A 13,449-nucleotide genomic window follows, 5' to 3' on the forward strand; every position below is an offset into this window, starting at 1 on the left:
AACACACACCTTGAGGAAGAATGGGCTGCCTCGGTAAAAGGGTGTTAATTTAAGAAAGAACCTATTATACGATTTGGGCTTTGTGGTAATTTGGGGGAGCATCTAAGGAAGCGGGAATATGCTCTCAATTGGATGCGGTCAGAAAGCTGGGGGAAGTCTATGATTGTGTCAGCAGGGAAACGTATCCAAGTCACACGACTTCAAAATAGTAATACCAGTGGTGAATCCCTTGGGGTCTGCAGCACCCTCAATTCTGGCCTCCTCAGAATAAAGTATTCAACTGACGGGCATAAGGCAGAAGGAGAGACCCAGGCAAGTTTTAGAGCAGGAGTAAAAGTTTATTAAAAAGCTTTAGAGCAGGAACAAAAAGAAGGAAAGTATGCTTGGAAGAAAGCCAAACAGGCAACTTGAAAGGCAAGTACGCAGCTTGATATTTTGACTTGGGGTTTGTTTTTGTTTGTTTTGAGACAGATTCTTGCTCTGTTGCCTAGGCTGGAGTGTAGTAGCGTGATCTTGGTTTGCAACCTCCACTTCCCAAGTTCAAGCAATTCTTGTGCCTCAGCCTCCTGAGTAGTTAATTTTGTATTTTTTTTTTTTTTCTCACCATGTTGGCCACGCTGGTCTCAAACTCCTGACCTCAGATGATCCGCCCGTCTCGGTCCCGCAAAGTGTTGGGATTACAGGCGTGAGCCACTGTGTGCCTGGCCTTGGGGTTTTATACATTGGCTTACTTCTGGGGTCTTGCATTACTTCTCCCCGATTCTTCCTTGGGGTGGGCTGTCCGCATGCGCATGCTTGAGCCCACTCGCCCCACTCCTGAGATCTTATCGGGAAGCTGCTGATCACTAGTTTCAGGTGTTTTCTATCAGGAGCCTGCTGGTCCATGGTGCCAGCTGTGATCAATTATTATTTTAGTGAGACATTTAACAACCGCTTGACCATCACCTGATGGTTGCCCGACATTCCTGATATATGTGTGTGGTGGGGAGCCCTCTCCTGCCCTACTCATTCCTGACTAGCTACCCACTGTAACAAGATTGAGATCTTGGACATCACAGTCTTATCTATAGAGAAGTGACTAGCATGAGAATAAAGCTGCAATTTTAAAGAAGTAGTAGTTATTTGTTTGCGCCAAGAAAAAGGTGTTGTATTTTGCAGTCAGTAAAGTGAGCTTTTTGTCTGTGCTTAGAAAAGCTTAATGAAGTGGTTTGCTTTGTATCATTGTATCATGATTTCAGAGTGACCTTGTCTGCGGTTGCTATTTTGTGAGATTATTTCTATTCAATAGGAGAATAACAAGGCCTAGCTGTGAGTGCCAGGCCAGCTTCTCAATGTTAAGGACTCTTTCCTTTTTCTTCTTACATGTTAGTTTCATAATACATTTTTCATTCAAATATAATATACATACAGAAAAGTACACAAATTATAAATGAATTTTCATAAAGTGAACACATCAGTGTACTAATGTTCGGCTTAAGAAACAACATATCCAACTTCCAGAAGTCCCCTTCATGCACCCTTCAGATCACTAAACCTGAGGTTACCCACTATCCTGAGTCTAACACCACAGATTAGTTTTGCCTGATTTTGAATTTTTTATGACTAGAAACATATGTACTTTTTTGAGTATAGGCTTATACGCAACATTATGTTTGAGATTCATTCTTGTTATTCTGTGTCATTGTAATTAGTTCATTCTCACTGATGAATAGTATTCCATCATGTAAACACACCAGTTTATCTCCATTCTAGTGTTGATGGACATTCGGGAGCTTCCAGTTTGGAGCAATTAGGAATTAGTTCATTGTGCTGCTATGAATGTTCTTGTACATGTTTTTGGTGAATGCCATGTATATATTCCCGCTGGGGAGGAGTCAAATTGTTGTATATTTATGTTCAGCTTTAGTAGATAGTGCCAAACATTTTTCCACAGTGATTGTAACAATTTATGCTCACACCAGCAGTGTGAAAGAATTCTGGGGGCTCTCTTTCCCATGTTATGTAAACTCTTCCAGAATACAGAAAAAGATGAAAACTTCTAAATGCTAATTCTACAAGGATTCTATTACCTTGATACAAAATTGAGAAAGTATAGAAAAGGAAAACTATAGGTTAATGACATCTTTAAATGGAGCTGTAAAGATAATGAAAAGATTAGCAAACTGAACGTACAAATTTTTTAAAAAAACAACCAAACCAGGACCAGAATGGGTTTATTCCAGGAACAGAAGTAATGCTCAAAACTAGGAGGTTTTGAAATAATGCATATTAATGTATCAATGTTAGCTATTATATAATTCATTAAATCCCAAATTTATTTTTGTTAATATAATTCATTAAAATAGAATCTGTTAATATAATTCCTTTCGAAGACTAGAGGAGAAAAGCAGATAATCTCCAAAGATGCCAAAAAAGCCATTGATTATATTCAATTCTCACTGTAATAAAAATTCTAGAAACAGAAAGATATAAAAGTCCATGTTATCTCTCCTTCAGTCTACTTGTCGGGTTCATCATCCATTATTACCCCACATGCAAGCTAACTTCTTTTTCCTTGCTCCTCCATTTGCTAGCTGTGCAGCCTTTGACAAGTTACTTAACCACTCTGTGCTGATTTCCTATGTGTAAAATAAGAGTACCTACCTTATGTTGTAATGTTCAAGTCCTCAATACATTATTCTTAATCACCTTTTAATTGCAAGAATTTGGTCATTAAACATCCCTTTGACTGGATTGCGAGCACCTTGACAGCAGGGACTAACAGTGGAACTTTCTGGAGACTTAAGGAATGTTTGTTGAATCCTGATGCAAGCTTTCTCACCTTCCTGTGTTCTCTCATTGCTTCCTCATCCTGTCCAGCCATCCGTCCACCCGTCGCAAGCCTAACCCCAGTCAATAACCACTGTTTACAACACTTTCTTTGTACCCTTCTTATAGTGCTTATTACATTGTTTTGAATACTAAATGAATATATGGTGCGTCGTTGTGTTTAACATTTAGGACATAACCACTCATAATGTTACAGTTAAAAAAAAAAGTTTTGTGCATTCCTCTAGGGCAGAACTGTGCCGTACTTCTGGTTTCACTGCATAGTGTCTACAAAGTACAGTGTCAAAGACAGCTCGGGATGAGAACTGGGCTAAGGCGCGCCCCGCATTATTCAGGGCCCGGAGAGGTGCAGGCTCCGAAGGTGTGGAGAGCGAAACACGCAGAGAAGTGATTCCACTCATCAGTCACACAGTAAGGCGGGACAGCCCCATCTTGCAGTTTTTCATTATTCAACACAGAGCCCAACGCGCAGGCAACAGATCCGCGCGCAGGGCTGTTTGGGGGCGCTTGGGGCGCACAATCTGGGGCAGGCGGAACCTTAGTCCTCAGCCCCGCGTTTCCCGCGACTCCGCTCTCACCGCTACACTACCACACAAACGGCCTCCTTCCCCCCACCCCCGGGGGCCCATCCCGGTGGCGGGCTCCGGAGTTCGGGACTGCTAATTTCAGCGAAACGATTAAAAGACGCCCTTACAACTGACGGCACTTTCTCTCCTCCGGCAAGAAAGGACGTCCAGCGTAGCGTCGCCCACGCTTCTCCGCCGGCGCAGAGCAGGCCTCACAGAAGCGCACGCCGCTGGCACGCACGCCGCCCCGCCCTCACGGCCCAGCGCCAGCCGCGCCCCGCGCTCGCACGCATCCCGGCCTCACTGCCCCTCGACCCCCGTTCCGTTGGAGGGGCCTGAGGCGAGCCTGAGCGCGCTGTTGGCCGGAGGGAAGCCAGAGGAGACCGGGTCGACTGGGCAGAGCGGCAGAGGGTCAAGGACCCTGCTCTGCACGCCCAGAGAGTAGAAGTGGGCTGGGAGCAGGGTTACGTGAGGGAGCGCGCCGCGACTGAGCTTGGGTCCGACTGGAGCTCAGGCTCGCGACCCAGACTGGTGGGCCAGGCCTCCAAGCCGGCCTTACACCTGATTCAAGGAGGACAGACCGGACACAGAGGGACGGAGCGAGCAAGGAGACATGGCTTCATCATTCCTGCCCGCGGGGGCCACCACCGGCGACAGCGGTGGAGAGCTGAGCTCAGGGGACGACTCCGGGGAGGTGGAGTTCCCCCATGACCCTGAGATCGAGGAGACCAGTTGCCTGGCCGAGCTGTTTGAGAAGGCTGCCGCGCACTTGCAAGGCCTGATTCAGGTGGCCAGCAGGGAGCAGCTCTTGTACCTGTATGCCAGGTACAAACAGGTAAAGTAGCAGGGAAAGGGTGGATGGGGGAGAAAGACACGGAGCCTTCTGCCTCAACAACTGATAGCAAACATTTATGGTTAATAGCTAGGTGTAATGAAGCTTGTGTATGTGTATTTTGTTTTGTTTTGTTTTTGACCATCTGCTGGGGATGAGCATCATCCTGAACGTGGAAAAGATGTTTGCTTTCCTAGGAGTGATGTTTATTTAGCTGGACACTGGACACTGTTTTTCTGTTTTTTTCTCTGACTTATTCAGTGATCTTGCATTTTACCAGCCCAAGAACCTTTACAAAATGACAATAAAATAAGATTTATCATTCATTTACTCTTCCCAGAGGGCCACATGGAAGTAAATACGGTAAAGATAATAAAACTATATAGAGATCGAGAAAGATAATAGGATTGTAATAATGTGATGCAGCGCTGGGCGTGGTTGCTCACGGCTGTAATCCCAGCACTTTGGGAGGCCGAGGCGGGCAGATCACCTGAGGTCGGGAGTTCGAGACCAGCCTGACCAACATGGAGAAACCCCATCTCTACTAAATTAGCCGGGCATGGTGGTGCATGCCTGTAATCCCAGCTACTCGGGAGGCTGAGGAGGCGGAGGTTGCGGTGAGCGAAGATTGCGTGCCATTGCACTCCAGCCTGGGCAACAAGAGGGAAGCAACTCCGCCTCAAATAATAATAATAATGTGATGCAATGCAAAATGCAGTGTTACAACTTTTATTGTGATTTTTATAAAATCCTAAATATCTTTGATTTATGTTTTCGTTGAATATGTCTTCCTTTCTGTTTGATACAATCTAAAAATTTTAGAGCTATGAACACCAGATGAAATAATGCCCTTCTTTTACAGTAAAGGAAACTGAAGGCCATAGAGAGTAGGCACCTTGCCTAGGGTCATACAGATACATCAGTCAGAACTGGATTGTAGCTCCTGACTCAGTCTAAGGCTGTGAACTTTACCTGGAAATAGGGAGGTGTATAGACATGTTTAATTTATAATTCAGGATGACATTGGTTGGTACCAGAAGGAAAATAATTGCTTTATCATAAGCAACATATATTTGTTCAGCAGCTTTTATGTGCAAGACACTTGGGTATAATGCCTACAGAGAATGCAGAGAACCAAAAACATGACACTTTGCAGAGAAGCAAAAACATCATAACACTCACTTTTTTTTTTTTTTTTTTTACAGAGAGTTTTTTTTTTTTTTTTACAGAGTCTGGGTTTCGCCACATTTCCCAGGCTGGTCTTGCGCTCCTGAGCTCAGGCGATCCACCTGCCCCAAGTGCTGGGATTACAGGCGTGAGCCACTTCGCCTGGCTGACATTTTATTTATTTTTATTTTTATTTTTTTTGGGGGATAGAGTTTACCTCCTGTTGCCCAGGCTGGAGTGCAGTGGCTGGATCTTAGCTCACTGCAACTTCTACCTCCCCAGTTCAAGCGATTGTTCTGTCCCAGCCTCCCGAGTAGCTAGGATTACAGGTGCCCGCCACCATGCCCGACTATTTTCTTGTATTTTTAGAAGAGACGGGGTATCATCATGTTCGCCAGGCTGGTCTTGAACTCCTGACCTTAGGTGATCTGCCTGCCTCGGCCTCCCAAAGTGCTGGGATTACAGGTGTGAGCCACCGCGCCTGGCCAACATTTGCTTTAAGAGACTTAACAAAGTACTTGAGGAGTCTAGGTTTTAACACACCTGAAAAATTGCTGACAAGAGTTAAATAACAGTTCAGGAAAATTATAGCTCTTTGGAACACTAGAGGAAAGGAAATTCTGGATAATAGCCTATTTTGTTTTATTAAAAATGTGTAACCTTTTTTTCTTTTTGCCTCTTGACATAGTTACGTATTTTCCCCTGTATTTGTTAAAGGAAAGATAAGTTGGGGGAGAGGTCCTGCTGTATTCTTTTTTTTTTTTTTTTTTTTTTTAAACTAAAAAAGTTTTTTTAGAGACAGGATCTTGTTTTGTTGCTCAGGCTGGAGGGCAGTTACATACTCATAGCTCACTGCAGCCTTGAAGCTTCTGGCTTCAAGCATTCCTCCTGCTTAAGCCTCCTGAAGTACTGTTACTACAGACATGATCCCCCATGCCCAGCCCCACTGTGTTCTTAAACTGGATGTACTGAGTAAAAATGAACCTTGTTTTGAAGGTTGATGGTCATTATTATGAATATCAGTTAATGTGACCTGAGAGAGAAAGCTGTAGGAACAAATGGTATAAATTATAGTGTTGAATGAAAATTACCTCCAAATTGGCCTTGGAATTATCTTTCTTGGAAAAGTTGTAGATATCTGTTTTCTCTTTGGTCATTTGTTATACTTTGTCCTAATAACATTAGAGTGAAACTTTTGATTATTTAACAAATATTTACTGAGAATCATATTTTAGGACCTGTAATATGTCTGATGATTCTCTGGGCAGTATGAGACTAATTTTCCCCCAATTCCCTAGAAAATATTATTTTTCCTTCTAGGACATATCTTTATTTATTGATATTGGTGTCATTATTAAGTACTATATTTCTAAGTCATCAGTGAACTGTAGTCACGTATCTACTTAGGAACCATTCTGTCTCAGGTATACTCACTTCATCCAGGTAATATGAAGGAGGGATGTCCCTCATCCTTTCAAGAACTTGACTTTAGGGTGTTTAGAGATATTCTGTATCTGAAAATAAAATTCTTCATTATTAGAGAATAATATGCTTACTTATATATGACACTGGGCCACAGTTTTCATCAATCTCCTAAATATTTTTGACAAAATTCTGAGATAGTGTTAAGAATAGCATCTTTGATAGAATGATAAAGTTGAAAGTCCAGTATCATTTCTGCATATTGGATCAAAATTTATAAAATAACATTATGTATTCAGAATAGCACCCTATTTTGTAGGCTGGATGAGGTTGTTGGCAGGAAGATAATAAAAATAAGCTGAGATACGAACCTTATTTTCTCAGGGAGAGCTCTCTAAACTTAGCATCATAGCTTTATTAGTCTCAGATAAGCCTATGGCTTCAAAATAATCTTTTAATAAAGTTTCAACAAAATCAAATGAATGAACAATTTTTTGGTCCCTCTTTACATCAGCCTACACTCTCCCTCCTAAAGATAGCTAATTGACAGCTGTGAAAACTGGAGAGTAATGAAAATTTGTGAATTCCTGTTGACTTCATAAGATACTATTTAATAATACTTTTTTTTTTTGAGACAGAGTTTTGCACTGTCATACAGGCTGGAATGCAGTGGCGTGATCTGGGCTCACTGCAACCTCTGCCTCCTAGGTTCAAGTGATTCTCTTGCCTCAGCTTCCCGAGTAGCTGTGATTACAGGTGCCTGCCACCGCGCTGACTAATTTTTGTGTTTTTAGTAGAGATGGGGTTTCACCATGTTGGCCATGGTTGACCAGGCTGGTCTCCTGATCTCAGGTGATCCGACTGCCTTGGCCTCCCAAAGTGCTGGGATTACAGGCATGAGCCACCGTGCCTTAATACTACTTTATTAAATATTAACCCTTGAGTCAAGTCTTACATTTTGTGTGATGAGATGGGAAGTACACACAAAGTACTTCTGCTGCATACTGAATTATGTTGACTATTTTGAGGAAAAGCACTTGTGTAATTTCTGAGTTGCAAAATGAACTATATACTTTTTTCCATTTTTACTTAACAGAACAACTCACAGATAATTATACCTACTCAAATTTGGGTATTTGGCAGGTAGTTTCTTAAAAATGAACGAAATAAGCCTGTCACTTCAAGGAAAACAACTCAAAGTATTTGTTGCCAGTAATAACATTTGAACCTTCAAGTGAAAATGAGAAATTTGGAAAATCTGTATCTGCCACCATGAGCTTGACAGCTTCCCAGTACTTAAAAACTTTTTTTGATGAGATAAGTGGTGACAGTCATGAATGTGAACGTTTGCTATTATATCATGAAATGTGTCAACATTTAAAAAGTCTGTGTAACTCAGTAAACCATATTTTCTAAATATTTCATGGAATGGTGTTACAAATTATGTGTTGGTAAAAGATGGCTTTCAAAGTGCAAGTCAGACCAATGGATTTCAGTGTTAACAGTATGAAAAATTCATTGATATGAGTTCAGATTCCTCATTGCAACTGACCTTAAACTACCATCTGTTAGGCTTTGGCATAGTATCAAAGAAGAATATCTACAATTATCTGAAAATCCTGCTAAAATACTTCTCTCTTTTCTAACAACATATCTGCGTGAAGCCGAATTTTCTTCATATACTTCAACCAAAACAACATATTGCAGTAGACTGGATGCAGCAGTAGATATGCAAATGCAACTGGCTTCTACTAAGCAAGACATTAAAAAAATTAAAAAATGTAAAACAGTGCTACTTTTCTCACTAATTTTTTTAGAATATGTAGTTATTTTGCATGAAATGTTATTTACGTTAACATCTAATGGGTTTATTATTTTTAAATGAATTAATACACATTTTTTAAATGTCCCAGTTTTAATTTCTAATGTGGTAAATATTGATAGATATAACCCATATAAATGATGGCTCTTTAGGATCCTTAATTTCTGAGAGTATAAAGGGATTACAGGACTAAAAAATTTGAAAACTGCTGCCCTAAGTTCCTTTTTCATGGTCAGAGGTGGCTTACCATCACCACATGTATATCCTATCCGGAGCAAAGGGAAATGGGAAGACAAGCTCCTTTTCTTTTTAAGGAAGTTATTTGTATCACTCTTCCACACGTCCAGTCCCCAGAACCTAGGCAGAAGTTGGATGGCCATGTATAATGTTTAGCTGGATGATCATGTGTCCAGCTGAGACTTCTGTTACTATAGGAGAAATGGAGAACTATTGGCATTTGTTTCTGCCACTGGATAGTGTCTGGATAAAAAACAAAACTAGTTATAATTGCTATTTTTATGTCTTAAAGTTTGTATAATTTATCTCATTTAATATTTCTAACAGTCTGGTAGTTCATGTGATTTTAGAGAGTCCAGAATTGAAGCCCAGACTCTATTTAGCATTTAAGACAGAATGATGTAGTAAAGGGATATTGAGCTTTGGAGTCAAACACTCTTGGATTTAAATCCGGACTACTAATTCAGGATGTACTAATGTGTGAACTGAGACAACCCTCCTGAGCTTCTCTCTTCATTTATAAAATGAGTTTGTGATGGCATACCTAGCAGGAATTTTTTTTTGGCCCATTCGAGATAAAATATGTGAAGTGTTTGGTCTATGGTGATTGTTCAAGAAATGTGGCTCCTTCTTTTTCACCCTTTCTTCTGTCTATTCCATCATAACAGGGCTGCTTCTATGTAAGTATACATTTTAATAACAGCATAGGGCCATGCAATTAATCGCTAAGCAAATGATAGAGATGGTAATTGTTATGAATTCAGAGGTAGATGAGATCATTGTAGACTGAAAGGGTTCTTAGAATCTGAAATTTGAGTAGAACTGGAAGGTCGTGCAGCATCCTGAAAAGCTGAGGAAAGAAGAAAAGGCATTTCAGGTGAGTGGAGTAACAAGCAAAACCCTGAACTAGGAATACCTAAGGCAGTCAGTAGATCATTCTGGTTAGATGAAGGCATCAGTTAGAGTAATGGGAGACAGTGGGAAAATCCCTGAGAAGTAGATAGGTTCTGTGGATGAGTTAAGAACAGTTACAGGCTCTAGTCTAATAGAAAGATGAAACTTTAAACAAAACTTTCTAACACATGGTAGAAAAAGTGAAAAGTACCATAAAAGATATATAGAGTAAATGCTTTAAGAGTTCATAAGGAAGGAAGATGACTTCTGGCAGTGGGAATCAGGGCCTGTATAGTGAATTCTGCACTTGTGTGAATTTCATTTATGCTTATTCTCAATGAAAATTTCACTGTACAGTTTAACTACAAATGTCATTTGAGGATTAAAATTAAGTATTGATCTCAAACAAAAGATGATAAGACTATTGTAGAAAAAGAGAATTGTATTTTTGAGAACCCCTGAAATTTTTTGCATGGGTTTTGGCATCCAAATTTATATTGATGAATTTCATAATAGGGCACTTTAAAAGTAGTACACTTTTTTCCCTGGAATTTTGGAGAGTTAAAATGCTGATAGAGTTATGAGAATCAGCATGAAGAAATAGTGTTATGAATTCCGATAAATTATGAATTCTAAACCTTATTAATTGCATATTAAAAAATTATTTTACTTTATACATGGTAATAAAGAGTATATAATCTATATTGATAACTTATATATAAGTAGTCTACTAACTTCGAAATGCAACCGTTTATCACAGTTTTTCTGTATTACAATATTAGATAATAGTTGTTTTATGCAGTAAGCCAAAGTAGGCTGTATGTAATGTTTGATTCTGTTTGGGTTTTTTTGTTTGCTTTGGCAAAGAGTGTTAAATTTTGCTATTCCAATAGATGCAAATATTTTCCAACCTATGGTTACTGAATATACATAATACATTTGAAAAGGAAAAGTTTCCCAGACATTTCTTTGAAAAATAAGTTCTTGATTTTCCTTCCCTCATTTAGGTCAAAGTTGGAAATTGTAATACTCCTAAACCAAGCTTCTTTGATTTTGAAGGAAAGCAAAAATGGTAAGAAATTCTTGGAATCTTTAATGAGGTTGTTGAAAATGGTTTAGGTGTTTAGGAATTAGAAAGCAGTGAGCTGATTAAAGAATTATTTTTATATTAATCTCTCTCTCTGCTGTAGATTGTACTAATGACAGGCAATTGGGAGAGATTAAAGAAATCTACTTTTAGCTAAGTCTCCTGAAGGATTCTTATGCTAGCATGTTGGAATATAAGTGGTTCACAACAGACATACATGCCTTACATTTTAATACCATGAGAGCTATTGCTTGAGATTATCCTTTCCTGTCATTCAGCCCCTAATGGATCACCACTTCTCCCCTCTGGAGGGATTTTTGGAAAAAGGCCAGAATGATGGGAAGGGCAGAAGAGCAGGATAAATCCCCATTTTTCACCCATCTTCCTTGTCCCAGTTTTATCTCCCTGTCTCTTGCTACTTATTCTTGTGTTCCTTGCCCCACCCATGCCACAGTAAATAACTGCTTATAGTACTCTTGGGAAGAAGGGAAAAATTCAGTGAAAAGCCAAAACCAGATACTAACTTCTCTTTTTCTCTGAATATATAAAAAAAGAGTATACTTTTGCAAACTTTTTTAACTTGTAATTCAGAAGTTCCCCTTTGTCATTTATGAGGCCTTATCTTCTCTTACCTTGTCTAAGTGAAAAAAAAGAAGTTGCATACAACTGGGAATCTTAGTTATAGAAGGGAAGGCTTTGGAGCATCAACCCTGAAATTAAAAGAAGGTTAGAAGGTAGAGTTAGAAAAGAAAAAAGATAAAATATGATTATAGAGAGAGGAAGTGATAAAATATGGGTTCTGACTTTACATTCTTGAGCAGTCCCACATAAAATCTGGTCCCCTGGATACATTTCCTGCCTGCCAACCATTTGTTACCCAACTGTTAGGAGATACAGAGCTTGAACCCAGATGTAAATCACGTATGTCACTAACCACGCTGTTTAGTTCAGCCGATATTTTTTTGTATAGGACAGTCTCAGTGAAGGAAGCAGTGCATTGATTATATTCTTGCACAGGTTTTTTGGTTGATGATAACCAACCAACATATTATTACTGTTCTAAAGAATACCTGATGTTAACGTTTACTGTGAGTTTTTTGTTATAATTTATGAAATTTTATACCTTTATTTTTTTTCTGTGCTTTGCCTGTTTCTCCACTGTTTTTAGCAATTAAAAAATTTAGATTTTATAGCCACCATAATAATAGTTTAGGCAAGACCATCAATGAATGATTAAATATTAGATGACAAAATATTGGGGAAGTATTAGAGAAAAACTATTGAGGAAAATTGTTGTTAAAACGCTAGGTGAAAAACTACTGGGGAGCAAAACCATGGGTTACAGGCTGACCCACCGTTTACTTTTTAATTATGAGGGAGAAACCTGACAGTTACTGCCGTTACCAAGCCATGAATCTTATTGATGATGGGACAGACTGACATCATGTGCCCCCAGTGTGATGCATTGAAAAGGGCATGTCACCTATATATTACTCTGCTGAAATAATTTAACCCAATTCTAATCATGGTTAATCATTTTTGGCAAAAACACTATGTAGGTAAGGAAACAATTAGACAAATTCAAATTGAGGGATATTTTATAAAACAGTTGGACTCTTAAAAAATACCAACAATGTGGAAGACAAAAAAGCTAAAGATACGTGAAACTCAATGCTGTGTGTGGATCTTGATTGGTTCCTGGTGTGGGAGAAGAAAGCCATAAAGGACATTATTGGGACAATCAGGAAAATCTGAATGTATAGCCTCTATATTGTATAATAGTAATTGATGATAAATTTCCTGAGTTTGTGTAAGCTGATCTATTTAGGGATGAAGTGTTATGATGCATATAAGTAATTCTTAAGGAATTCAATGAAAATAAATTTAGAAAACCTCAGAAAGATGTTATATTTATCATAGAAGCAGGAAGGTAGTGAAAAAAAATGTGGGATTGAGTTCTGTTTCACAGCAAATCAGGGAAATCGAGAAACCCTGGTTGGAATTTAGAAAGAATTGGCAGGGAAAAACCAAGAAGAAGGCCTGTCCTGGCAGCCTGTTGCAGGGGGCGGGGTAGATGACCCAAAAGGAAGCTCAGGACTAAAATGTTGCTTTTGCCATTTATATTGTAGGAAGTCCCTAACTTACTCATTAGTATTCTTTAGTTGTTGTTGTTGTTGTTTTTTTGGGTTTTTTTTTTGAGACAGAATTTTGCTCTGTTGCCCAGGCTGGAGTGTGGTGGTGCCATCTCAGCTTACTGCAACCTCCGTCTCCCAGGTTCAAGCAATCCTCCTGCCTCGGCCTCCAGAGTAGCTGGACTACAGGCGCACACCACCACGCCTGGCTAATTTTTGTATTTTTAGTAGAGATGGGGTTTCACCATGTTGGCCAGGCTGGTCTCAAATGCCTGACCTCAGGTGGTCCACCTGCCTCAGCCTCCCAAAGTGCTGGGATTACGGGCATGAGCCACCAAGCCTGGCCAGTATTCTTATTTCTGCCCTCACCATCCCTTACTTTTGAAGTCCCAGACTAAGTCCCCAGGATCAGTTACTAGAAGCTTATAGATGAGATAACAGCAGAAAGGGAAGGTGGATTT

General features: G+C 39.7%; 1 protein-coding gene across 22 annotated transcripts in view; it reads left to right on the forward strand.

Annotated features, from left to right (window-relative positions):
• The first annotated feature begins 327 nt into the window (after positions 1–327).
• The window catches only part of ACBD6 (acyl-CoA binding domain containing 6), a 246,918-nt gene continuing 233,796 nt past the window's right edge, over positions 328–13,449 (forward strand). For all 22 annotated transcript variants that reach the window (XR_010137526.1, XR_008523208.2, XR_010137504.1 and 19 more), the window contains exons 1-2: positions 328–4,230; positions 10,777–10,841. Coding sequence is in view for 8 of the 22 variants with exons in the window: in XM_054550424.2 (XP_054406399.1) it covers positions 4,009–4,230; positions 10,777–10,841 (287 nt within the window). In the remaining 14 variants the exon portion in view is untranslated. The remainder of the gene's footprint in view (positions 4,231–10,776; positions 10,842–13,449) is intronic.

This window comes from Pongo abelii, chromosome 1 (genome assembly GCF_028885655.2).
Source record: "Pongo abelii isolate AG06213 chromosome 1, NHGRI_mPonAbe1-v2.0_pri, whole genome shotgun sequence".
NCBI classification, from domain to species: domain Eukaryota; kingdom Metazoa; phylum Chordata; class Mammalia; order Primates; family Hominidae; genus Pongo; species Pongo abelii.